This window comes from Lepidochelys kempii, chromosome 8, assembly GCF_965140265.1.
Source record: "Lepidochelys kempii isolate rLepKem1 chromosome 8, rLepKem1.hap2, whole genome shotgun sequence".
NCBI lineage: Eukaryota > Metazoa > Chordata > Testudines > Cheloniidae > Lepidochelys > Lepidochelys kempii.
The window spans coordinates 48,725,506-48,753,347 of NC_133263.1; the positions used below are offsets into that span (position 1 = coordinate 48,725,506).

General features: G+C 47.3%; 2 protein-coding genes across 2 annotated transcripts in view; one reads left to right on the forward strand and one right to left on the reverse strand.

Moving 5' to 3' along the window:
* ADCY10 (adenylate cyclase 10) overlaps positions 1 to 3,238 on the reverse strand; it is a 103,586-nt gene extending 100,348 nt beyond the window's left edge. Inside the window, exons 1-2 of the mRNA XM_073358100.1 lie at positions 1,556 to 3,238; positions 758 to 967 (exon numbers count right to left, since the gene is read on the reverse strand). The gene's annotated coding sequence lies outside the window, so the exon portion shown is untranslated. The remainder of the gene's footprint in view (positions 1 to 757; positions 968 to 1,555) is intronic.
* A 5,452-nt stretch (positions 3,239 to 8,690) lies between these two features.
* MGST3 (microsomal glutathione S-transferase 3) lies at positions 8,691 to 27,800 on the forward strand. Its single transcript, XM_073356410.1, has 6 exons — positions 8,691 to 8,814; positions 20,103 to 20,226; positions 23,484 to 23,557; positions 24,418 to 24,475; positions 26,051 to 26,123; positions 27,588 to 27,800. The coding sequence occupies exons 2-6, from the start codon at positions 20,110 to 20,112 to the stop codon at positions 27,695 to 27,697; spliced, it is 432 nt and encodes a 143-aa protein (XP_073212511.1). The 5' UTR covers positions 8,691 to 8,814; positions 20,103 to 20,109; the 3' UTR covers positions 27,698 to 27,800.
* Positions 27,801 to 27,842: the final 42 nt, after the last annotated feature.

Sequence of the window (27,842 nt, forward strand, 5' to 3'; positions counted from 1 at the left end):
TAAGGGGGAGACGTTTATGGCGGGGTGGGAGGTTGAGGCAAATCGCCTGGCTGCTGGTTACGCGCAGCCAGACACCAGGGCGGTTAGAAGAGCACAGGAGGGCGCGGTACGCATCAGAGAAGCTTTGAAAACCAGTTTCATGACTGGCCAGGCTACGGTGTGAAAGTTCTGTTTGTTTCTCCTTGATGAAACCCCCCGCCCCTTGGTTCACTCTACTTCCCTGTAAGCTAACCACCCTCCCCTCCTCCCTTTAATCATTGCTTGCAGAGGCAATAAAGTCATTGCTGCTTCACAGTCATGTATTCGTTATTCATTCATCACACAAATAGGGAGATGACTACCAAGGTATCCCAGGAGGGGTGGTGGAGGAGGGAAGGAAAATGCCACAGAGCACTTTAAGCACAGCACTTTAAAAGTTGACAACTTTAAAATTTATTGAATGACAGCCTTCTTTTTTTGGGGCAATCCTCTGTGGTGGAGTGGCTGGTTGGCCGGAGGCCACCCCACCGCGTTCTTGGGCGTCTGGGTGTGGAGGCTATGGAACTTGGGGAGGAGGGCGGTTGGTTACAGAGGGGCAGCAGTGGCAGTCTGTGCTCCAGCTGCCTTTGCTGCAGCTCAACCATACACTGGAGCATACTGGTTTGGTCCTGCAGCAGCCTCAGCATTGAATCCTGCCTCCTCTCATCACGCTGCCGCCACATTTGAGCTTCAGCCCTGTCTTCAGCCCGCCACTTACTCTCTTCAGCCCGCCACTTACTCTCTTCAGCCCTCCACCTCTCCTCCCGGTCATTTTGTGCTTTCCTGCACTCTGCCATTATTTGCCTCCACGCATTCGTCTGTGCTCTGTCAGTGTGGGAGGACAGCATGAGCTCGGAGAACATTTCATCGCGAGTGCGTTTTTTTTTCTTTCTAAGCTTCACTAGCCTCTGGGAAGGAGAAGATCCTGTGATCATTGAAAAACATGCAGCTGGTGGAGAAAAAAAAAGGGACAGCGGTATTTAAAAAGACACATTTTATAAAACAGTGGCTACACTCTTTCAGGGTAAACCTTGCTGTTAACATTACATACATAGCACATGTGCTTTCGTTACAAAGTCGCATTTTGCCTCCTCCCACCGCGTGACTACCCCCTCAACCTTCCCCACTCCCTGTGGCTAACAGCGGGGAACATTTCTGTTTAGCCACAGGCAAACAGCCCAGCAGGAATGGGCTCCTCTGAGTGTCCCCTGAAGAAAAGCACTCTATTTCAACCAGGTGACCATGAATTATATCTCACTCTCCTGAGGATAACACAGAGAGATAAAGAACGGATTTTGGTTGAATGCCAGCAAACATACACTGCAATGCTTTGTTCTACAGTGATTCCCGAGTACGTGTTACTGGCCTGGAGTGGTAAAGTGTCCTACCATGAAGGACGAAATAAGGCTGCCCTCCCCAGAAACCTTTTGCAAAGGCTTTAGGACTACATCTAGGAGAACCGCAAATGCCAGGGCAAAGTAATCCTTTCACATGCTTGCTTTTAAACCATGTATAGCATTTTAAAAGGTACACTCACCAGAGGTCCCTTCTCCGCCTGCTGGGTCCAGGAGGCAGCCTTGGGTGGGTTCGGGGGGTACTGGCTCCAGGTCTAGGGTGAGAAACAGTTCCTGGCTGTCGGGAAAACCGGTTTCTCCGCTTGCTTGCTGTGAGCTATCTACAACCTCCTTCTCATCATCATCTTCTTCGTCCCCAAAACCTACTTCCGTACTGCCTCCATCTCCATTGAAGGAGTCAAACAACACGGCTGGGGTAGTGGTGGCTGAACCCCCTAAAATGGCATGCAGCTCATCATAGAAGCGGCATGTTTGGGGCTCTGACCCAGAGCGGCTGTTCGCCTCTCTGGTTTTCTGGTAGGCTTGCCTCAGCTCCTTCAGTTTCACGCGGCACTGCTTCGGGTCCCTGTTATGGCCTCTGTCCTTCATGCCCTGGGAGATTTTCACAAAGGTTTTGGCATTTCAAAAACTGGAACGGAGTTCTGATAGCACGGATTCCTCTCCCCAAACAGCGATCAGATCCCGTACCTCCCGTTCGGTCCATGCTGGAGCTTTTTTGCGATTCTGGGACTCCATCATGGTCACCTGTGCTGATGAGCTCTGCATGGTCACCTGCAGCTTGCCACGCTGGCCAAACAGGAAATGAGATTCAAAAGTTCGCGGTTCTTTTCCTGTCTACCTGGCCAGTGCATCTGAGTTGAGAGTGCTGTCCAGAGCGGTCAGAATGGAGCACTCTGGGATAGCTCCCGGAGGCCAATACCATCGAATTGTGTCCACAGTACCCCAAATTCGAGCCGGCAACGTCGATTTAAGCGCTAATCCACTTGTCAGGGGTGGAGTAAGGAAATCGATTTTAAGAGCCCTTTAAGTCGAAATAAAGGGCTTCATTGTGTGGACGGGTGCAGGTTTAAATCGATTTAACGCTGCTAAATTCGACCTAAAGTCCTAGTGTAGACCAGGGCAAAGACATTTCAAATGGCATCAGAGGACTCCACATTCCATTTTACCCAGCCATTTCCCCCCCTTAGGATTCTATCCAAATACTCCTCTGATGAACTTTTATCAAAATCTTGGCAACCATCTTATTATGATAGCTAAAAATGTAATCGGTCACATGCAGAAGAGGAAAAACACCTGCTATTGATTAAGGAACGTATATTCTTACCATGGTCAAATTAACTCTTAGCCCGACAGACAACTATATGGACTCTATAAGTGCATGACCTCCTCTGAGTATGTAGGAAAGAAGTCTCCCAATGCAGGAAGATTAAAGGCTATGTACAAAAATTTCAAAAGTTTGCAAAGTAAAATTTGGTAGTTTGCAGGTTTCATACACACAGCATCTTCATGCATTGAATAGAAATATTTCCTGTTCCTAAAGGCTGCAATGTTTCAGTTGGGAGCACTCCAGGAACTATGGGTTCTATGCATGGTTCCCAGCACCAACAGAAAGTGGGCTCTCCAGTAGAACTTCCCCATGATTGCTCTCCTGGGGAAGGTGATGTAATCAGATGCCCTGCTGACTGTGGCATTCAGGAAGTCCTCAAGGCAAACAGAGAAAGCAAATTGTGATATGTTGGACGTGTCCACTATGGTCATTTGTATGAGAGGGAGGTTGCGCAGTTCCTCCTTTTTAAAAAAAATGCACGGTCAGAGGAATAGCAGAGACCCCGGAATGGAACAGGTTTCAGAGTAACAGCCGTGTTAGTCTGTATTCGCAAAAAGAAAAGGAGGACTTGTGGCACCTTAGAGACTAACCAATTTATTTGAGCGTAAGCTTTCGTGAGCTACAGCTCACTTCATCGGATGCATACTGTGGAAACTGCAGAAGACATTATATACAGACTAACACGGCTGTTACTCTGAAACCTGTCATTATGCAAGGCACTGCATTTAGCCGTATGGAGTGGAAATCTATCAACTGCATGAAAAAACTTGTACAGATACAGACAGACATCATCTTCCTTTCCAAATGCAAACAGATGGACATCGTACCAAAAGGACTGAAGGTAAAAAATCCATTACACTCTACATACCACACAGACTATGCTGACAGCTTGTGCCACACGCTCTCAAAGAAACTGCGGAATCACCTGATCAACATCCTCTACAGCAAACAGGGAAAGATTAAGAATGAGCTCTCAAAAATGGATACTCTCATAAAAAACCAACCTTCCACACAAACTTCCTCGTGGCTGGAATTTACTAAAACTAGACAAGCCATTTACAACGCACACTTTGCTTCTCTACAAAAGAAAAAGGACACTAAACTTTCTAAACTACTACATGCTACAAGGGGCCACAGCAATGGTTCCCTCAACCCACCCAGCAATATTGTTAACCTGTCCAACTATACTCTCAGCCCAGCAGAAGCAGCTGTTCTATCTCGGGGCCTCTCCTTCTGCCCCTCCACCCCCACGAACATGATACAGTTCTGTGGTGACCTAGAATCCTATTTTCGACGTCTCCAACTCAAGGAATATTTCCAAAATACCTCTGAACAACATACTAATCCACAGAGGTCTCCCTACCAACACTACAGAAAGAGGGATTCTAGGTGGACTCCTCCTGAAGGTCGAAACAGCAGACTGGACTTCTGCATAGAGTGCTTCTGCCGACGTGCATGGGCTGAAATTGTGGAAAAGCAGCATCACTTGCCCCATAACCTCAGCCATGAAGAACACAATGCCAGCCACAGCCTCAGAAACAACTCTGACATCATAATCAAAAAGGCTGACAAAGGAGGTGCTGTTGTCATCATGAATAGGTCAGAATATGAACAAGAGGCTGCTCAGCAGCTTTCCAACACCACTTTCTACAAGCCATTACCCTATGAACCCACTGAGAGTTACCAAAAGCAACTACAGCATTTGCTCAAGAAACTTCCTGAAAAAGCACAAGATCAAATCCGCACAGACACACCCCTGGAACCCCGACCTGGGATATTCTATCTACTACCCAAGATCCATAAACCTGGAAATCCTGGGCGCCCCATCATCTCAGGCATTGGCACCCTGACAGCAGGATTGTCTGGCTATGTGGACTCCCCCCTCAGGCCTTATGCTACCAGCACTTCCAGCTATCTTCGAGACACCACTGACTTCCTGAGGAAACTACAATCCATCGGTGATCTTCCTGAAAACACCATCTGGCCACTATGGATGTAGAAGCCCTCTACACCAACATTCCACACAAAGATGGACTACAAGCCGTCAAGAACACTATCCCCAATAATCTCACGGCTAACCTGGTGGCTGAACTTTGTGACTTTGTCCTTACCCATAACTATTTTACATTTGGGGACAATGTATACCTTCAGATCAGCGGCACTGCTATGGGTACCCGCATGGCCCCACAGTATGCCAACATTTTTATGGCTGACTAAGAACGCTTCCTCAGCTCTCGTCCCCTAATGCCCCTACTCTACTTGCGCTATATTGATGACATCTTCGTCATGGACCCATGGAAAAGAAGCCCTTGAGGAATTCCACCATGATTTCAACAATTTCCATCCCACCATCAACCTCAGCCTGGTCCAGTCCACACAAGAGATCCACTTCCTGGACACTACAGTGCTAATAAACAATGGCCACATAAACAGCACCCTATACTGGAAACCTACTGACCGCTATTCCTACCTACATGCCTCCAGCTTTCACCCTGACCACACCACACGATCCATCGTCTACAGCCAAGCTTTGCAATACAACCGCATTTGCTCCAACCCCTCAGAAGAGACAAACACCTACAAGATCTCTATCAAGCATTCTTACAACTACAATACCCACCTGCGGAAGTGAAGAAACAGATTGATAGAGCCAGAAGAGTTCCCAGAAGTCACCTACTACAGGACAGGCCTAACAAAGAAAATAACAGAACGCCACTAGCCGTCACCTTCAGCCCCCAACTAAAACCCCTCCAACGCATTATTAAGGATCTACAACCTATCCTGAAGGATGACCCAACACTCTCACAAATCTTGGGAGACAGGCCAGTCCTTGCCTACAGACAGCCCCCCAACCTGAAGCAAATACTCACCAACAACCACATACCACACAACAGAACCACTAACCCAGGAACCTATCCTTGCAACAAAGCCCGTTGCCAACTGTGCCCACATATCTATTCAGGGGGCGCCATCACAGGGCCTAATAACATCAGCCACACTATGAGAGGCTCGTTCACCTGCACATCCACAATGTGATATATGCCATCATGTGCCAGCAATGCCCCTCTGCCATGTACATTGGTCAAACTGGACAGTCTCTACGGAAAAGAATAAATGGACACAAATCAGGTGTCAAGAATTATAACATACATAAACCAGTCGGAGAACACTTCAATCTCTCTGGTCACGCAATTACAGACATGAAGGTCGCTATCTTACAACAAAAAAACTTCAAATCCAGACTCCAGCGAGAAACTGCTGAATTGGAATTCATTTGCAAAATGGATACGATTAATTTAGGCTTAAATAGAGACTGGGAGTGGCTAAGTCATTATGCAAGGTAGCCTATTTCCCCTTGTTTTTTCCTCTCCCCCCCCCAGACGTTCTGGTTAAACTTGGATTTATGCTGGAAATGGCCCACCTTGATTATCATACACATTGTAAGGAGAGTGATCACTTTAGATAAGCTATTACCAGCAGGAGAGTGGGGTGGGAGGAGGTATTGTTTCATGGTCTCTGTGTATATAATGTCTTCTGCAGTTTCCACAGTATGCATCCGAAAGTATGCATCTGTAGCTCACGAAAGCTTATGCTCAATAAATTGGTTAGTCTCTAAGGTGCCACAAGTACTCCTTTTCTTTTTGCGGAATGGAACAGTAGAGGCTGCTGTAGGTCTGCCATGTGAAACTAGGCAGAGCTGTTTGTGACCCTCAACCCAGAAATGTGTAATGGCTCAAAGCAAGAAATCCCAACCCACTAAAATCCTTTAAATGGCATCCACAGTTCTTCATGGCTGTCCCTTCACTGCATACCTGCTTTTCATCACCTAAACCCTGATTTCCCAGCTAGGGTTACAGCTCCATAGTTCAGCTCAGCACCTAGAAAATTCTCCAGCAGGAGTACAGCACCTCTTAGATTGGCTATCAAGTGACAATAAACCCATTCCTTAGGCCCAGCCAGCAGGATTGCACAAAATTGTGTGAATGCCATCAACTCCACTCCTTCCTCAAGGGAGTCAGCCTCTGGTTTTATTTGGCCTCTGGCTGCTGGGATCTCACGGCCAACATGCTGCTGTTTTAAGCCAATATTATGAGACAAACCTTTCTACTCTTAACCACCTCTAGTAGCCCACCTCAGTGAGTCCCAGCCAACCAGGAATGGCTTCTTTAAGTAGTCCATAATCATCAGTTAAGATGAATCCATTGCCCTGCAGGCTCCCTCATCAACTTAACGACCCACTGGTCTAAGATTCAGATGCCTCCGTCAGGGGATGACTCAGGGTCATCTTTTGGTTCTGTTTTAGTCAGCACCTCTTTCCCCAGGAGAAAGAATCATCTATCCTATCCATAAGAGGTCAAGTACATATGAGATGTCTTGAGGACTGGTACCGTGTGAAATTGCCTCAATGGTCGTGGAGGTCTGAACGAGTTATTTTGGGAGTCTCTGTGATGGAGATTAAGAGGGGACTTTGTGAGTGGTGTTTGAGGGGATATTGTGGATGGGTGTCTCAGAGATTATAGAAGGTTCTTTGGGGGTGTCCTCGTGATTATATGGGGTTGTGTGGGGATTTTCCAGTGATTAAATGGGAGCAGGTGGGTGGGCGTATTGGTGATTAAAAAGGACACTGCAGGGGATAAAAAGAACAGGAGTGCTTGTGGCACCTTAGAGACTAACAAATTTATTTGAGCATAAGCTTTTGTGGGCTACAGCCCACTATAGCCCACAAAAGCTTATGCTCAAATAAATTTGTTAGTCTCTAAGGTGCCACAAGTACTCCTTGTTCTTTTTGCGGATACAGATTAACAGGGCTGCTACTCTGAAAACTGCAGGGGATAGTGTCATTGACTGAGGGGATCTTTTGGAGGGAGCCAATGATTATAAAGGACTCTACGGAGTGAGGTTGTCACAGTGAGTACAGGGGAGTGTTCATATGGGGGGCTTTAGATAGGTGGGTGTCACAATGGATATGAAGCTGGATATGAGTCAGCAGTGTGCCCTTGTTGCTAAGAAGGCTAACGGCATATTGGGTTGCATTAGTAGGAGCATTGTCAGCAGATCAAGGGAAGTGATTATTCCCCTCTATTGGGCACTGGTGAGGCCACATCTGGAGTATTGCGTCCAGTTTTGCGCCCCCCGCTACAGAAAGGATGTGGACAAACTGGAGAGTGTCCAGTGGAGGGCAACAAAAGTGATCAGGGGGCCGGGGCACAGGATTTACGAGGAGAGGCTGTGGGAACTGGGCTTGTTTAGTCCACAGAACAGAAGAGTGGCAGGGAGATTTGATAGCAGCCTTCAACTACCTGAAGGGGGGTTCCAAAGAGGCTGGAGCTTGGCTGTTTTCAGTGATAGGAGATGACAAAACAAGGAGCAATGATCTCACATTGCAGTGGGGGAGGTCTAGGTTGGATATTAGCAAAAAATATTTCACTAGGAGGGTGGTGGAGGTGGTGGAATCCCCATCCTTAGAGATTTTTAAGGCCCGGCTTGACAAAGCCCTGGCTGGGATGATTTAGTTGAGGTTGGTCCTGCTTTGAGCAGGGGGTTGGACTAGATGATGTCCTGAGGTCTCTGCCAACCCTAATCTTCTGATTCTAATGATTACATAGGGTGTTGTGTATGTGTGGTGTCACAGTGATTATGGGGGTGCTGTGTGTTGTCCCCCACCACCCTTGGTCAGAGAGGGTATTTTGGGGTGTCACAATGATTATGGGGGCAGGGTGTGGACCCCCCAGTCAGAGGGGGTGTTGTAGGGTGTCCTGGTGATTATGGGGGTGCAGTGAGTCCCGCTAGGCAGAGGGGGTGTTGTGGGTACCACACTGATTATGGGGGCGGTGTGTGTCCCCCCGTTCAGAAGGGGTGTTACGGTGATTATGGGGGCGCTGTGAGGGTTCTGGGTAACGCGGAGTTGAGGGGCCGCAGCGCCTCGAGTCTCCCCACGGCGGGACGGGCTGAGGGCCAGGGGGCGGGTGTGCGCGGCGCTGCGGGCCCGCCCTGGGGGCGGTGGCTCGGCAGGGCCCGGGGCGGGTCCGGACGCGGCTCTGCCTTAGACAGTCCGTGGCCAGCCCCGGGCTGCCCCTACTTCCCAGGATCGTGTCCGCGCGGCAAAGGCAGCGGGTGAGTCCGGGCGGCTCCTTCGCCAGCTGGGAGCCAACCTGGGGCCAGGCGCCTGGGCCTGCTGCGGGCAGCGCGGCCCGTGTGCCCGCCTCTGCGCCCCTGGGGGCTCGCAGGCACTGGACGGCAGCCCCCATCCCTCCCGGGCAGCCCCTCTTCCCCCCGCCCCGGCTCTGCGCCCCCGGGCAGCCCCCCTTTGCCCGCGGCTCTGCGCCCCCGGGCAGCCCTCTCTCCCCGGGTGGGAGGAGAGGCCTTGGGGCCCTTGCCCCTAACCTCTTTTTTAGGCCAAGAGGCGGGGGGAAGGGCGACATGGATAATCTCCCAGCCCTTAGGAGCTGGGGTGTTGCGTAAAGTCAGAGTCCTTCTCTTTTGGAGGTTAAAGTTGTCTTTGGCCCTTCGGTGCGCGTGGTGAGGCTGGGGCCTCTCCCAGGGGATGTTGCCGCTCCTCTTACAGCCACCGCCGTGTCCTCTTCTTCCTGGTTTAGCTGTGTCAGTGTCCCTGTGCCCTCTGCCCCAGCTGCTGTTCCACTTAATGACACTCCCCAAGAGGTCTGTGTGTCGGCTCAGGCCCTGCACACTGCTGCTTCCTGCTGGGCTTCCCCAGGCTGGCAGTTTCCCCTGCACTTCACCAGTGGGCAGCTTCTTTCATCCCTGGCTCCCTGTGAAGCCTGTGGGCTCTTCCTGCAGGCTGTACTGGTCCCTGCCTACCCCACAGCCACTTTTTGGTGACTTCCCTGTCTGCTCTGGGTCCTCCTGCCACAGTTCTGCTGGGCTCACTCGCCCCTGCGGCTTCCGAGGTGCTTGTCTCCCTGTTGCCTCTGTAGGGCCACTTCCTCCCATTTGACCTGCAAGCCAACCCCAAGCCCAGTGCTCACACAAACCAGTGCCTGGTCAGTTTCCTGTTCCACATCCCCAGAGCAATCTAGGGGTCACTTTTCTTTGGCACAGTGGATAACACAATACTCTACTAATTATAGTCTGGCCTGAGTTTCTGGGCCAGTCCTCTCCCATCAGGTAACTGGGGAAGGACACCCAATAGGGAGCCAGAAGATGTATTTAAAATCCCATCACTGAGTGGGGTTTCCATTATATCTCCTTTCACAGTACCAATGCGGCATAGAAACAATAGGAGGGGTTGCTCAAGGGTGTGGGAGAGAGAGATGTCACTTTCCTGTGCAAATGCTGCATCCTCTTGTCTGTCTCCTTTTGTCCCACTTGCTGCAGTCAGTACCTTTTTCATTTCAGACCTGCCTGTGCTTTAATCTGAGGCATTGGTTATTGCAGAGATCTTGTAAGTGAAGGAGATGCTGCCAAAATTGATTAGCTCAAATTTGAACCTACCCTGAAATGTATACAACATAAGAAGAAAGGCCTGCAAGATTGTTAATCCCAGTATCTCTGTTGGATGAACTACTTGCAAGAAACCCCTGAGAACTGGATTTGTTGTGGGTATTGCACATACTCTGAGTTCATCCAACTTCTTGTTCCTATGAACTAGAACATTGCTCACAAGGGAGTGGGGTATTCAGATATATAAAAATGTCCATCGTGAGAATCAAAACAAAGCTAACTTTTCAGGTTTCCCAGCTAGGATGGTGTCAAGCATCAGAGGGGTAGCTGTGTTAGTCTGTATCCACAGAAACAACGAGGGGTCCGGTGACACCTTAAAGGCTAATAGATTTAGCCTTTTTTACCCATAAGCTTTTGTGGGTAAAAAAACCACTTCTTCAGATGCATGAAGTGAAAATTACAGATCAGGCATAAATATATTGACACATGAAGAGTAGGGAGTTACCTTACAATTGGAGAACCAGTGTTGAGGGGGCCAATTCAATCAGGGGGGATGTGGTCCACTCCCAGTAACTGATGAGGAGGTGTCAATTTCAAGAGAGGGAAAATTGCTTTTGTAGAGAGCCTCCCAGTCCCTATTCAAGCCCAAATTTAATGGTGTTAAATTTGCAAATGAATTGTAGCTCTGCAGTTTCTCTTTGAAGTCTGGTTTTGAAGTTTTTTTGTTGAAGCTAAGATGGTGCGTATCCTTGTCTACACTGGCAATTTACAGCGCTGCAACTTTCTCGCTCAGGGGTGTGAAAAAACACCCTCCTGAGCGCAGCAAGTTTCAGCGCTGTAAAGTGCCAGCATAGACAGTGCCCCAGCGCTGGAAGCTGCGCCTCTCATGGGGGGTGGGTTGTTTTTTTTTTTTTTTTAAGAGCGCTGCGCCGCGACCACACAAGGCACGGTAAAGCGCTGCCGCCTCAGCGCTTTAACATTGCAAGTGTAGACTAGCCCTAATTCCTGTATCTATTGCTCGACTTACAAGGCCATGCTGTGTCAGGATCTGCGTGGTTCTAGGAGTACCTTGTCTGTATTGGCTTCAATTTGAGGGTATGTCTACATAGCAAAAAAACAGGGCAGCAAGTCTTGGAGCCTTGGTCAGCTGACTTGGGCTCATGCTGTGGGGCTAAAAATAGCAGTGTAGACATTCCCATTTGGACTGAAGTCTGGAAGCCTGAGCTCCGAGAGCCTCCCCATCCTCATCACCAGGTTTCAGAGGCCAGCGCCCAGCCCAAGTGGGAACATGTACACTGCTATTTTTAGTTCTGTAATGCGAGTCCCAGTCAGTTGACCCAGACTTGCTGCTGTGTTTGGTTTTGTTTGGTTTTTTTGTAGTATAGACATACCCTATATGAGGACCAAAACTGCATAAATGGAGCTTTCTTAAAGGTGACCTGCAAAGGACACTTACGAAACTGGACTTGTGCTTCCTTCCCCCCGCCCCCCCCCCTTTCTTTTTTGCTCCTTATGATATATAAAGAAGGCTTGAAAAATGTGTTAGGTTTTGTTTCTAAAATGTCCTGCTTTTTTTACCATAGAAATATCATTACTGTTGAGTGTGATCTACCATGGTTTTAGAGCAGAGGTGGGCAAACTATGGCCCACGGGCCACAGCCGGCCCTTGAGCTCCTGGAGGGGGAGGCTAGCCTGCAGCCACTCCCCTGCTGTCCCCCCTCCCTTGCAGCCACAGCTCGCCATGCTGCCAGCGCTCTGGGCGTTGGGGCTGCAAGCTCCTGCCGGGCAGCACGGCGGTGTGGCTGGCTCCAGCCGGGTTGCGCGGCTGCCAGACATGCTGCTCTGAGCTGCATGGTAAGGGGGCAGCAGTTAGATAAGGGGCAGGGGGTCCTGGGGAGCAGTCAGAGGGAAGGGAGCAGGAGGCAGAGGTTCTGGGGGTGGGAGGGGGCATGGTCAGGGCATGGGGAACAGGGGAGTTGGATAGGCATGGGAGTCTCAGGGGGCTTGTCAGGGGGCAGGGCTGTGAATAGGGGTCGGGGCAGTCAGGGGACGGAGCAGGGGGGGTTGGATGGGTCGGAGGTTCTGAGGGGGGCAGTCAGGGGGCAGAAAGTGGGAGGGGGCCGACAGGGGGTGGGGGCCAGGCTCCCCTATCTGGCCCTCCATACAGTTTTGGAACCCCAATGTGACCCTCAGGCCAAAAAGTTTGCCCACCCCTGTTTTAGAGCATAGCTCCAGGACAGTTATTGAGCCCTAACACCTTAAAAGAATCTGTAGAGGTTCTGGCTATTACAAGCCTTCCTTCATTAAAAAGTGTTAGTCATTCAAGTTAAATAGGACTTAACAAAAACCAACCAACCAATGGCTTCTGAACAGTCTTGATTTCTTATTGCAATTACTCAGCTTTCACTCTCAACGATTATGATTTCACCATTTCATTAGTTCTCCAGGCATCAAGTCTTCCAGCCTGGACAACTGACCCCTGAGCCTGTTTCTCTAATGTCCCTCAATCCAGACATTTTTAATGTGTTATTACCTGGAAGGAAAATGCCACAGTCAAATGCATGAGTCCTTCCCATCTGGAATGAAGGCTGTGCATGTAAGTGTTAATCGAGCATGGTAGGTGGCCATGTGTTGGAAGCCAGAGACTGTTGTGAGGCTGACAGCCTATGAGGGTTACATGAAGTGTAGATGGTAATACATGTGCACTGAGTTTGCTCTGGATACTTGTGGCCTTAACTAGTGATCTCTTTGGTTTGTAGTGATGGTGTTGAAAGGAAATGCTCTTGACTAACCTTATCTCCAGGCTAATGAAATGTTTAATGTGAATTCTTTAACATTTGTAAAGTGCGGTGAGATTTTTACTGGGCTGGTCCTAGAGAAAGACAAAATACTTAACTGGTTGTAAAGCACCAATAGTAGCGCACTGGGCACTTTGCTGAGAAACGTGCAAACTTCAGGCTCTGTCTCAAAGAGTTTACAGTCTAGATAACTATTATGTGTTATCACTAATTACAATGTAGATTGAAAAAATGAGGAGTCCTTGTGGCACCTGAGAGACTAACAAATTTATTTGGGCATAAGCTTTTGTGGGCTAGAACCCACTTCATCAGATGCATGGAGTGGAAAATACAGTAGCAGGTATATACACATAGTAGATGAAAAGGTGGGAGTTGCCTTACCAAGTGGGGGGCAGTCTAACGAGACAATTCAATTAACAGTAGAATACCAAGGGAGGAGAAATCACTTTTGTAGTGGTAGTGAAGGTGACCCATTTCAAACAGTTGACAAGAAGGTGTGAGTAACAGTAGGGGGAAATTTAGTATGGGGAAGTTATTTTTTGTAATGACTCATCCACTCCCAGTCTTTATTCAGGCCTAATTTGATGGTGTCCAGTTTGCAAATTAATTCCAGTTCTGCAGTTTAACGTTGGAGTCTGTTTTTTTTGTTGAAGAATTGCCACTTTTAAGTCTGTTGTTGAGTGACCAGGGAGAGTGAAGTGTTCTCCTACTGGTTTTTGAATGTTATAATTCCTGATGTCAGATTTGTGTCCGTTTATTCTTTTGCCTAGAGACTGTCTGGTTTGGCCAATGTACATGGCAGAGGGGCATTGCTGAGTGTGTTTCTTTATTCATTACTATTAGTTGCCTACTGAGCTGCTACAAGCTTTTGAGTCTTGGAATATGTAGTGGTCTGCATCCTCTTCAATCCTTTGAGCTCAAGTTGTCTCAAGTCTCTTAAGGTCTTGTCTGCTTGGGGAAATTGACTGGCCGTGGCTATTCTAGAATAACTATTCCGCTATAGTTCTTCTGGGATAACTCCCCATGTAAATACTCTTATTCCGGAATAGTTGCTGCATTTTAAATTCAAACTTTACCTTATTCTGAAAGAACATCTTTGTGTAGATAAGCCCTAAGTACCTGCAATTCAGGGGGAATGAATTCAGCCTTATGACCCACGTCATTCAGTTTATCACAGTCTTTGTGGTTGTGGCCAAAGGTTGCTGAAATACACTGTGTGTCTGCAGGTCATAAAAAATAAGAGTCAAGTTGAGTCCTGTTGAATTCCTTTGCCTGGTTTTACTGTACTTGGGTGTGACTTCCTTGAAGTCTTGTACAAGCATATAATGTTTGTTCTAATACCAACTTTGATATAACCTATGATTGTGTTGGCCTTTGCTACAACTGAACATGACAGTTTCTTCCAGCTAACCCAATCCTTAGTAGTTCTATGTCATGTGGTTGTAAAAGTTGTCAGTTGGCTCACTGCACTGTAACTGTGATTCTACTACTGCTAGGCTGATGATTGACTGTGCACAAAGGTAACTTATCAAAGTTTCCTTCAGTCCTGGCTCATTTAGCAGAATTGCTCCAGCAATGCTGAGTCAGGATGAAAAGCCAGTCTTGCAACATCTATGGCAGTGTTACAGTGCCAAGGTCATTAAGACTCTCTTGTGACCTATGGACTTACGCCATTGTGAAGCAAAGGTAAGACTCCATGCATCAGGTGAAAGTATCTCTATGTTGCTATCAGTATTCCCACACTTGTCTTCAGATGTTGTCTGCAGACTCTTCCTTGTAACACTTTCTTACTCCTTCTTCCTTAGTCATTTCTTTCGACTATTTATCTGGTTAACATGCATTTAGTGAGCAATGGGCCTGTAACATATTCAGTGACACACATACAAGTAACTCTTGTTTATTTTTTTTCCTACTATCTTTGAAGTTTGGAAGCCTGTTTCCGTTTCCTTACCGTTTTTCATTTGATGATACTCTTAAATTACCATCTGCAGTTTTTAAAGTTAGTTACTTTTGATCTCATCTTCTTCATACTTGTTTTGATTTTGTTATGAAATAAAACTGACTTCCAGTGTCTCTTTGATATTGCAAAATTATAGATAAACAGATCCAGGCCCAAAGGCACTACAATTATCATCTAGCCTGGCCTTCTGCATAACACAGGTCCTAGAATTTCACCTAGTCATTCCTGAATTATTCTTTCCTACCACATAAGAGAACGTTATTGAGACCAGTAACTCGTGGATTTATCTAGATGTTCTTGGACATCTGGTCTTGACCTAAAGATTCAAAGTGAAGAGGAATTTACCCTTTCTCTTGGTAAGATGTTCCACTGATTAATTACCTTCTTCTGTAAAGTAATTGCTCAGTGCAAAAGAAACACATTTTACTTACAGCATTTCAGGCTGGAAAAGTGCTGCTATATTCAACTATATGCAAACAGGAGGGGGCACACTAAATAGGAAGTAAGGGAGGGGTGGAGCATAGCTCCAACCCATAATATTTTGAGTAACCCAGTTAATCCCTTGATGACCACTTTACTTACACCCTCACTGTTTGAAATGTTGCATCTCATTTCCAATTTGAATGTACTAACTTCAACTTCCAGTCATTGGAACTCGCTGGGCCTCTGCCTGCTAGAGTAAAGAGCTCTCTAGTATCTGATTTCTTCCTGTGCAGGGGTTTACAGCCCAGGATCAAGTTACTTTTTAACCTTCTCTTTGATAAGCTAAATCGATCTCTCAGTGTTCTCCAGAGCTAGAATCATAAATTTTTGTAGCTCTTCTCTGCACTGTCTCCAAGTTTCCAACATTTTTTTTTAAAGTGTGGACACCAGAACTGGACACAGTATTCCAGTAATGTTCTCACCAGTGTCCTATACAGACGTAATATCACCCCCCTGCTCCTATTCAGCATATCCCCTTGTTTATACATCCAGGTATCAGTTTAGCCCTTCTTAGCCACCCTATTGCTCTAAGAGCTCATACTCAGTTTGGTAGCTACAATGATCTCCATGTCCTCTTCAGAGTCAGTGCTTTCTTGTAAGTGTTACCTACATGCTTTGTTTTTAAATGTCTGCTTTTGCACTTGGCTATAAAAATGCATGTTGTTTGATTGCACCCAGTTTACAGATGTTCCAGACTGCTCTGTATTGGTGAACTGTTCTCATCAGTGTCTTACTACTGATCCTAATGTGGAGATGTTATGCCTTTATTCCTAGCAATTTCTGTTCTCTGTTTCCAATCTGCGTTTGGAGATAATCAGTGCAGAATGCTGTTGTGTTTTTTAATAAAACCTAATTACCTGGACCATGCCATTCAAACTTAAAAAATAAATCTTTGTGCATTTCTGGTATGATTTTAAAGTATATTATTGACTTATTATGCTGTTAGCCTCTGGTCTGAATACTTGCAAGTGGGATCATACAAATAACCAGCTATGGGGCCCCAACCAACTTCCACCAAAGTCAATGGAAAGATTCAGAAACATTGTCTAGGGGGAGCCTTACAAAATATATATCCCACCAGGTCAGCTGAAGAGGTGTTAATGTAAACATGAGGCCCCTGCAACCAGACCCATTTTTACCCATTCAGCAGGCTTTACACTGGTAAAAACAGCACAAACTTTTCTACACTAGGGCTTATGGTGGTGCTTAACATCAGTTCAGCTGAACCAGTGTTGGAACAAGCAGGAATTCTTCTGTAAAATTCACAAGCGTAGACATGGTCCCACTGGTTTCAGTGGGAGTCGTTTGGCTTCACAAGGTCCTATGATCTAGTTAGCCATTTGGAAAGCTGAGCGGGCTTTAATCTTCCAGTATAAGTTTTAACAGTTCCTTAGTTGGGGTGCTGCATTTGATTGTTGGACTCTGACCCCTTTCTAGTGAAGGGCCCTGTATGAATGAGTCTTAGTACAGAGCTGAAATTGAGATGGTAATTTTGACTTTACAGAAATGTGAAGGGATGCTGCCCCAAGATGGTGGGTCATGGTTTCATAGAAGGGGCCACTAAATCATTTAGTCTGACCTGAATATCACAGGCCTTAAACTACATCCAAATACCCCTGTGTTGAGGACAACAACAATAGTGAAACCAAAGCACTTCAGTCCATCAGGAGACTAAACTGTTGTGTGAAATGGGCAGAGAATAGGAGAAACTGAGGCATCACCTGTGCCCAATGTCCTTGCGATAGCAGGGAACTGATAAGGTGAAAGATCCAGATTATCCTAGCAGGTTTGAGAGGTGACACCCCTTTAAACAATATTCTTAAGCAGTAACTTATCTGGGTGTTTCACTGAGCCAAAGCTGGTACAAAAATGGGGGCAGGGCTCCTCCAACACAGCCAATAAAGCACCCCTCAATTAACACAAGCCTCTGGAGTCTCTTCTAAGGGCTTGTCTGCACTACCCACTGGATCGGCAGACAGCAATCAATCCGGGGGGGTGGATTTAGCGCATCTAGTATAGAAGCAATACATTGAGTACTCTCCTGTTGACTCCAGTACTCCACCAGAATGAGGAGCGCAAGCGGAGTTGACAGGAGAGCGTCAGCTGTCGACTTACTGCAGTAAAGACACCACAGTAAATAGATTGAAGTACATCGATTTCAGCTACGCTATTCACGTAGCTGAAGTTGCGTATCTTAGATTGACCCCACGTGGTCGTGTAGACGAGCCCTAAGAGTGCTACATGCAGTATGGCCCTAGTGCCTGTGGAAGGAGAGGGCATTTCAGAAGTGCTCTGCCTATACTCCACAGCTCCAGCCTTGCAGCCTCTGGGACAGGTAGTCATTCAGACAGACTGGTCTTATGCAGGGCAAGTCTTTTCAATACTAATCATAAGGCCTCGAATTTCACTTGCGGACTAAGCAGCCTTGGTGGAGCGTGGGTGTCCGCTTCCGTGGGTGAAAGCCTTTATGCAGTGGCACTGTTGTGTTCCGCAGTAGTAGCGGCCTGTGAGACATTCTCAGGGTAGCCCCTGCCAGTGACCCAGGTGACAGGCAGAGATGAAGTCTGTGGGTGGAGGGCAGTATCCCTCCTGAGTATCTGAGCAGAAAAATGCTGCTCCTGATCACCACTGGCAGTTGGTGTTATGAATTCAGCTTATAATAAAAAATGACCCTCAGTTTGCTGACCTGTTGTGTTTGTGAAATGCTGATCATTTACGATAGTCTAAATGAAGTGTAGTAACCGTTATAACAAGGGGTACTGCTCGTGCTCACAGCCTTAAATCTGCTTTAATTTTCAGTGTTCTCATGAATGCTTAAAATAACTACAAAAAGAAAAGGAGTACTTGTGGCACGTTTAGAGACTAACACATTTATTTGAGCATAAGCTTTCGTGAGCTACAGCTCACTTCATCGGATGCATTCAGTCTGATAGCCAGTCTGAATGCATCCGATGAAGTGAGCTGTAGCTCACGAAAGCTTATGCTCAAATAAATGTGTTAGTCTCTAAAGGTGCCACAAGTATTCCTTTTCTTTTTGCGAATACAGACTAACACGGCTGCTACTCTGAAACCTAAAATAACTAAGTACCTGCAAGTTTTCATGTGCAAAGTCTACGCCATTGTCCTTGATAACCTCATTCCTTTCCATGCTGTTTATAATTATCCTTGTAAGTGTGAAACTAAACCTGCTCCCTTATGAATTTCTGTTCCATTGCTCATGAGTGCTGGCAGCATTGCCATGGTAGGCTGCAGGTGCCAGTTTCCTAAGGTAACATGTTCTTCCAGGACTGCTCTGGTTCTGTGTCAGTGAAGGATAGGAGGCCTCACTGCCCAGTGGAGTCACCAGATGGAAAGGATCAGTTAGGTTTGACTTGACCCTGTAAAATGGAGAGAACCTTGTTCAAGTGGTAGAGAGAGGCAACTTGACTGGGAAAGCTCATTTGCAGGGCTAGGGGTTTGGTATCAGGAGACATGGTTTATGTATAACAGCTCTGCAAGGCCATCTTCTGATAGCCAGTGGAGCTGCATGTGCAACTATTGGTAAATACCAGAGACTAGATGCTTCTGGAGACTTGCTGTGTGCTTGTGAATCTGAGCCCGCTCCCTGGCACTGTTCTCTAGCTGCTGGGAGGAAGAACATTACTCAGCTTACCAGTGGCTAGCTGGGCTGAAGTATGGTTTCCACTTTTCACTCACATTGGTACATTTGTCAACTTTGCTCTGCCTCCCACTACCCCCACACTGTGTGCAGTGTCAGTGATCATTTGGCCACAGCTAGGGTTCAGATGAAAGGACTTCTGGAAGGCAGTCTGCAGTGCTTTATGTCTAGGGTTAAACCTCCTGTAACATCTCCCCACTCAGGTCACCAGTATCTGTTGTCCTCTGGCGTGACACCGTCCCATTTAAGTCAATAGTCCTGACATTGACTTCAGTAAAAGGAGGATAAGGGCCCTAATCTAGAATTTGGGACAGTTGCAACAGTAGAATTTACATATTTGCTATTAAGACTTATTCTAAACAATTAAGTGAATTTAGTGCTATTGAAAATGTGTTGGATAGACCCCTCAAGAGAGAGCTGGCCTATCACTGGTCTTGTCTACCCTAAAAGTTGTACTGCTCTAACTATACCAGTACAGTTAAAGCAGAACAACCACGCTCCATGCTATAGCGGTATAGCTATTCCTGTATGGGAAGGGAGGTGATGATACCAATACGTCACCTTTATACTAGCATAACTGAATCCACACTAGAGCTTTTACAAGTATAACTTTTTCAGTTAAAAGGTTCTGCTGATATAACTGAAGTGTATAACAGACCAGGCACAGGTACTGAGGCAAGCTTCTACCCATTGTCTCCTTGCATGCACCACCCAAGGTTGCCTCGTCTTGATCTAAAGAACCACTTACGGGGCACTCTGACTCCGGGGCCCAATCCATCTGTGGCCCTTCTACTGAAAGTGCCAGTGAGGAGACACAGTTATGATGGTGAAGGTTATGCTGTACATACTTGCCTAATATGAACTGGACGTAGAGACCCTGACTCATTACACATAGTACTGTACTTAACTGCTTGGGCTGAATTTCAGCAAGCAGCCTAGAGGTGAAAACTCCATAATTTGTCACTTCCCTCAGGCACCCAGGTCCCCATGCCGGAAGGACGTTGGTCAGTGTTCAGTAAATCCGACTTTTTATACCAATATAGTCTCTTGTGGATTCTCAGTCCTGTCCTGAGATTGTAACCAAATGCTCCTCTCTCAACAGTGTCAAGATGGTCGTTCTCTCCAAGGAATACGGCTATGTGGTCCTGACCGGTGTTGCCGGCTTTATCATGATAACGCACCTCGCTGTGAATGTGGCGAAGGCACGCAAGAAGTACAAGGTGGAGGTGAGTGGGTAGCGCAGGTGGTCCTGCCCTTGAGGCACCAAGAATGCCTCTACTGGCTATCTTGAAGGAGAGAGGCCCAGGCATCTCATTAGCTGGCTTAGTATGACAGAAGCACTGGTAATTAGGGGAAACACAAGACTTCGTGGACTAGTTCCCATTCTGTGTGAGTTGTTTGGTGAACGGCAATTTGGTTTTGTCTAGATCCTAGTACATAAGGAACATCACAGGGGGATATCATGAGAATACTGCACTTCTCCAGTGTTTGGCTCTTAGCCTTGTGCCTCACCATATCCTAGGAGCTCTCTGCAGAGGAGCATATCCGTGGTGGTGGTCCACTCAGCAAATGTTGTAACCCACTAGTCACTGTGCGTGTATTACATATACATCCCTGTCTGATGGGTCTGTTACAGTTCTTAGTTGGAGAGCCTGGTTCTTCACCTCAAGCTGTAGAGTCTCATGCTTATAGCTGTGGAGTCCCTGGTTCAGTCTCCAGTGTGTTGGCCAAGATAGCAGTAGTCACATTATCGCTGACTTTGTGGGTTGTCTACACTTCAAACACTGTAGCGGTACAGCTGCAGCACTTCACTGTAGCCACTGCCTATGCCAATGAGAGGGGTTCTCCCATCAGCATAGATAATCCACCTCCCCGAGAGGTGGCAGCTAGGTCAACAGAAGAATTCTTCCATTGACCTAGCGCTGTCTACACAGGGACATAGGTCATCCTAACTACGTCACTCAGGCGTGTGGATTTTTCAAACACTTGAGTAACATAGTTGGGTCAATATAATTTTCTAGTATAGCCCAGTCCTAAATGGGAGAATATAGTGAGGTGAAGTAGTTCAGAACTGTGCAGTGATTCCCCATTATTCCCTGGACCAGAGCCCTAGCTGTGATGCCCCACCAGTGCTAGTTATTCTCTTATCCTTTGTACGATCCTCCTAGAGGGGTGCTTGCAATAACCCTCACAGTGGGTATTCTTACCCTTAAGATTTGAAATCAGTGGAAGAGAGTTATTGACTCAGCTCCAGTCTCTGCTTCTGTCTCCCAGTTGCAGCAGTCTCCTTCCAGTACCCACACAGATGCATTTGAAGGCTTTCCCCCCTCTTGGTCGCTGTGCCAGATCTCCTGCTGCTGTTAGGCACCGTTGTTCCTTTCCCAGGAGAGGTGAGGTGTAGGACCTGGCAGCAATGGGCTGAGAGTTCAGGCTGGGGGAGATATGATGGGACTGGCTCTGCTGAGGTGTTCTAACCTCTGTCCTTAGGCACAGGCTGTTGTCTTCCTGCTACAGCACCTTCTAGGTCTATTCACCCCCACCTCCAACCTAGGCAGCTGCAAAACCCAAGACTTTCCAGGACTCTAAAACTTAGAACATCGCACATAAACACAGGTTTTCCCCACCCTTTTAGCCTGGCAATATGCCTCCATGAGTGTGTGTGTGAGTGGGGAGCTGGTGTTTCTGTGCTCTGATCTCCAGAGCTAGATCTGTGGAGCTACCAGTGTGGCAGATCAGCTGCTTAGGACTGAATGGGGCTGTTGAAGGGTGTCTGAAACAGAGAAACTTAAGAGACCTGTAACAAGCAAATAACCATATCGTCCCTGCCCTATCTACTTATGCTTTTCCCTGCTACTAGGTGGGTAGATCTTGCCTTTGGGAAAAACCCAGTTTGGATTTGGGGCAGAAGAAAGTGAGATGATCTTAGAGGAGCATTTAAAAATAGAGGGAGAAGGGCTTATAAAATTCAAAGGAGATATTTAAGAGGAACAATAGCCAAGAGGACCCTTTGTAAACTAAACTTCATCTCAGAATCCACCCTGGGAACTACTAACAGCTGCCGCTGTGAGTCAGGACGTTGGCATGTGGAGCCTACTGTGCTTGGAAGCAGCTTTGGCACTTTGGGCATTTCCTCCAGGGTGTGATTCTAGAAACTTGAGAAAGGGTGGAGGAGCTGTATGGTATAGCCCTCAAACATCCCCAAGAGAGGGCCAGTCAGTGGGTGTGTACGAGGCTGCAGCAGTATCTGGCTGCTGGGTTTTATGTGCACCACTGCTGCTCTTTCCCCACACGTGAGTGCATAGAATGGGGTGTTCAGGGGTACTTGGATCAGAACATAAAAGGCCGGCTGTGATGTACTGTGTATGGGGAGCCCATCGTTCAGTGTGTTACACGCCTCTCAAGGCTGGTCCACAGAGGGAGAGTTCAGTGCAGTTCCCAGCTAGTGGAATTACCCCTTTTGTTCAAATGGGAAAGGCTCAACACTGCAGATTCTGGGTTCCACCCCTGCTGACAATGCATGATGGTGGTTTCTTCACACAACTTGAGAGTCTCTGTTTAAGGTTATGGGCTAGCTTTGTGATGTGGCGTGACCATCCTCAGGGCTCCATGTGAGAATCTCCATTCATGCCCATGTGTTATAGACTGAGTAGAAACAGTGAGCAATAAATTCAGTGCTGGGAGATGGCAAGAGAGAGCTTGGCAGGATTAGAACCAATGTAGACACTCCCGGATTAAATTCCCACCCAGACAGCAAATGCGTGCACAGAGATCTAACCCCAGCTTGTTTCAGGAAAGTATCTGCAGCTGAGGGACCGCTCCTGCTTGAGGCTCAGATGTGCAGAGGAGATGGGGGAGGCAGTGAGCCTCCAGTCCTTATTCCCACCTGCGACGTTCTGCCCAGCTCTCCAGATGAGACGGTGTCCAGGATTTTTTCGGGCGGGAGGGAGGAGTGTTTGCTCTAGCCTCCATTCCAGCCTTCAGACTGGCTCCACAGAGCAGATGAGATTGCACAGAGAGGGTCTATCCAACTCCTGGCTGCTGCTGCCCGTTGCCTTTTGGAGGGGGTATAGAGAGAAGCAGCCAAGTGTCCTCTCCCAGAAGTTCTATCTGACCAGAGCGAAAGGATGGTTTTAAAGTAGCCGCTGGGGGGACGGATCCTCCATTTTGTGTCACATCTAGTGGCATTTGCAAGATCACGGAGACATGAGGCCAGGGTTCACTTCATGCCACTGTTCAGCCAATGCGCCCAGGAGTTTGAAGTGCAGCCTACAGCTCATTCTTGAAGGAGGGCAACATGACACAACTTGGACTCCAAACCCCCCAAGGCAGTCAGGTGGTCTTGCCAAACAAGCAGAGTTGAGATTCAGATCGCCCTGGGTGAGTGCTCTGGGAAATAACAGCCCCCGCAGGAAGCGGCGAGTGACGCTGTTGTGAGGGGCCACAGAGCTCCATGTGTTTGCTAACACTGTGTTGTCTTTAACAGTATCCAACCATGTATAGCACGGACCCTGAACATGGGCATCTCTTCAACTGCATCCAGCGCGCACACCAGAACACGTGAGTATCGTGGACAGTCCTGAGTGCTGACTTGAAGATTTAAGTTATTAAGCACTGACACCTGGAGTGTAGCATTCGCTTCTGCTAAACGCTTTGTCTGTGTCTGGATTGGGCTCTGAGAAAATGTAAGGCTCTGCTGCAGCGTAATGCTTAGTAGGTGAGACAAACCCTCATCCAGGGGTTCGATTCCAGTCACGGTCTGGCCCCACCTAGGCAGGGACTACCATGTTATATCACAGCCCTGGCAGTTTGCCCATGTGGACAGATCCTAAGGCCCAGGAAGCTGTGTTACCAGTGAGGTATGTCGTGCCTTGCCTTTTGATGGTCTCATTTGTTCAGCTGCCTGATGAGTGCCTGACTCTCCCAGAGAATGAATTCACCAGCCCAGAGAGACCTGGCTCTCAAACGGAGCATGGCTGGTGTGTTCCCATTCCCCAGCTAGTAAACAGTGGCTTAGCATTTGGCAATGACTTTAAAAGGGAACTTCAGGCCTTGTAAGCAAATACGCTGCTGATCCTGGGCAGTGGCTCTGGGATCTTCAGGATTCCCAAGGGTTTGTGCATCCATTACTGCACACTGTGTGTGTAGACACCACTATGGTTGTCATAGCATTCTTGCAGAGGCAGCTAAAAGCTGGACTTGGAGGCCTCTTCTGAGTAGTCCAGTCCCTTGCTCTAGGTCTCTATACAGGCTGAGGGTGTTCCCTAAAATATGGTGCCCAATTCTAAGAAGTGTGGGGGAAAGTGGGATGGGCAGGGATTGATCCTCTAGATATCCACAAAGATCTTTTTAAAAACAACCAAAACAAAAAACCTCTTAGAGTTTAGTCATAAGTGCAAATCTTTGTCTTTTATTTTCAGATTGGAAGTTTATCCCTCCTTCCTGTTCTTTCTAGCCGTGGGCGGAGTCTATCACCCGGTGAGTCATGTCCCTAGCCAGGTTTGAAATGATTGGATTAGAGACTGTTCCTACTCTCCCCTGCCTTCCTGTTGGCTGCAGGAGAATGTGCTAAGATCTCCCAAGGAGGCAAAGTCTGCCTGATCAATCTTTAGCATGCTCCACTCTAGCCCCATTGTGCATTGTACTTGCTCAGGAGGTGCTGGTGGGAGCCATCAATCACCTTGCACAGCTGAGAGACAGTGTTCTGTAAGACAAGTTCCTGATCTGTGTAGTGCATCCTACAGTAGGCTGCTGCCTCCCAACTTGAACCATGTACCTGGGCCAACTGGAGCTGCTGCTGCCTCCTGCTTGCTTGGGTGCATTGTAACCCCTAGTGAGGCTCAGGCCCCTCCAGTCTTCATGGCGCACTGCAGCATGCGCAGGATCGCTGGTCAAAACTCTTCTGTCAAAAAAAATTGTTTTTTTAAAGCCTTTATCTAAATGAAAATCTCCATGGAAAAATTTCCATTGAGAAACCAAAAATGTTTTGTTTTGTTTTTTTTTCTCTCTGCCGCTAGCAAAAAGGGCTGGGGACAAGAAATAAAGAATGTTCAGGTTTGGGTTTTTCTTCCAAAATCCAGACGACTTTCATGAAAAACTTACCAAGATTTGAAACTTTTTGCAAAAACCAATTGCCATCCTTTGCCAAGCGCTGGTGCGGAGGGACTGGAGGCAGCAGCACTGGCAGGTTCAACTGAGGTCCTAGTCTGGCAAACTGGAACCGCAGCCTGAGAAACAGGAACTAAGCTGTTAGGTGGAAATTTGCAGTGTCTGCAAATGGGGAAGTGCCACTCCTGTGTGTTTGTACTTGCTGAGGTTTCTTGCAACGTAAGAGCGAGGGATAACTTCTACTCGGTTCCTATCTCTGGTCCACTCCAGAAAGTGGCGAAAAACAAGCTTACAAAAACTGGTTGGTTTTATTCAACATACCTGGTGGCTCAAGCCTGGAGCAGACAACAACTTGTGACTGTAGGGACTAGGCATTTCTAATTACCATAGTCCCTTTAATGCTGTCAAGTTTGCACCAGGTAGTGCTCTCTCCACTGTGCTTAGGACACTGAATGAGGGGAAAGATCTGGAGTGAAGAAAACAGTTGGTGGATGGAAGAGTTTGGTTAATCAGCATCTGGTAAATTAGGGCTACTCTATACTAGTGGCCATAGGTCTGGCTGGTCACTGGGGATGTTGGGAGGTGGACAGGAAGGAGGGCACATGCCACAGACTGATGACACCAGGATCAATTCTAAGACATAGTGTGACATCTGTGTTGGGGGGGGGGGGGTGTATGTGACACTGATACACACCACATGCAGTATTTCATGGCATTGCCACACTGCGCTCCTCTGGGACACTGATTTCTGGTGCTGCTGACTGGGTGAGGACTCCACAGCTTAACGAGAGGGAATTATTAGAGACGCAGATTCCTTTTCTACACTGACTCCTTACCATGTTGATAGCCAGTGTTTATAAAGCAGAGTGCTTATTTGCGTGGCCAAAGGAGCATGGTAAGTTTTCCTCAGCTCCGAAATCCTTAACCTTTCCTGCTTTTCTCTAGCGTGTCGCTGTTGGGCTTGGCATCACCTGGATCATTGGGAGAGTCCTCTATGCCTATGGCTATTACACAGGAGGTGAGTCTTTAGACTGACAAAGGATGAGCCCCAGTTGAGACCTGGAGGCTCCAGTGTTGACCATCTGGCCTCTTTAGTGGAAGGCTGCCCTGTGAGGCAGGGTGGTGGGGGCATGAATAAGGATTCCTGTACCACTGAAAGGAGGCTAGTGCCTTTGCCCCACATATTGAGGTGACAGCTAAGACTTGGCATTGTACAGTCTGCATGCGCTTGTCCTTCTGTATAAGGAGCTCTATTCTGGGGATAGGATGAGCTAAATATGGCTACCCCCAGTGCCACAGTATCTATTGCTCCACCCTGAGACTGAACTATAGTTCCCAGTCCCTTGTTCACTTCTCCGAGTTTGCGAAAGCAGATTAATCTCAAAGGTACAGTATCCTAATTAGAACTGCAGCACATGTTCCCCCTTCCTAAGAAAAGAAACTCTGTCCACAGTGAGAAAGGACAGACTGATTTGTGTGTGTTGATACCTTCTCCCACCACACACAAGTGGCATTCTTTGACTTAAAGAGCAAGTCCTTTTAGTCCTGACCAACTATCTCTTCTTCCCTCAATCCATGATAGGCATGCTCTTCTGGACCAAATCTGTACTATTTAATTGTCTATAGCACCTAGCTAATATGGTGCTGGTGCGTCTATAAATACTTGGATGATGATAGGGAAAACAGATGATTCTTTCCCCAAAAAGCAGTGCAAGTACTGAACAGCAGAAGGACAACAGTCCTTTAAATCTCCATCTGTAGGACAACATTCAGGAAGCAGAAGAGCTAAAATTCCCTGTTGCTCATTTGCTGCTCACTTTCTCCAAAGTAGTTATTCACTCTGGGGTATTCTGTGTGGAGTGCTACAGCCTGGCAATCTAGCCCTGGAACCCAATTGGTCTTTGGGCAACTGGCTTGAGTGGCATGTCATAAAGTGATAGGGTTAAAGAATGGCAAAACATTTGTGTAAAACTAAATACAAAAGTTACAAGCCTCCACAGCAGTGACAGACTGCAGATTCAGGTGGGAAATACAGCCTAAATCTGTATGTGAACGTCATTCCCTCATCCATTTACCTGCCAAGTTCTTTTACACCTGTAGGTAACTGATGATGCAGCTCCACGGAGTGTCAGTTACACCAATTGGAGCAGGGGAAGCTTGGAATCCTGAATTCACGATTTAGACCTTAGGGGATCCGTAGAGCTGAGCATAGAGGTTTCAGCCTGCAACAGTCTTGCTTTTAAATGTCCATGTTCCATAAAAGCTTTTTGGCTTCCCTTTCAAAAATGAACTAACTGGGCAGCTGAGAATGCAGTTTCTCTGCAGCAAGGTGAGCCCTGACCTGCATCCCCACTTCCCCAAGTGCTACCTTGTTAAACGTGTATTAAACTTCCTTGTAGCATGGGCTAGTGCTGAGAAGCATGGCACAGGATGGTGTTGCTGAGCTAGCTAAGTCTTTGTGCTCTTTCATCTCTTTCTACAGATCCCAGAAAGCGAAACCGAGGGGCCATTGGTTCAGCTGCACTCCTCGGATTAGTGGGGAACACTTTGTACTCAGCCTTCCAGCACCTTGAGTGGGTCTCCAGTGAGTAGCCAGCCTCCATACCCCTTCGCAGCTTTCTGGAGAATCTCCAAAGTGTAGAGTGTTTGTTTTTTGTTTTTTTTTGGGGGGGGGGGGATGTTTTGGATAATAAAACTTAATTTCCAACTTAAACTAGTTTTTTTCCTAATTAAAATT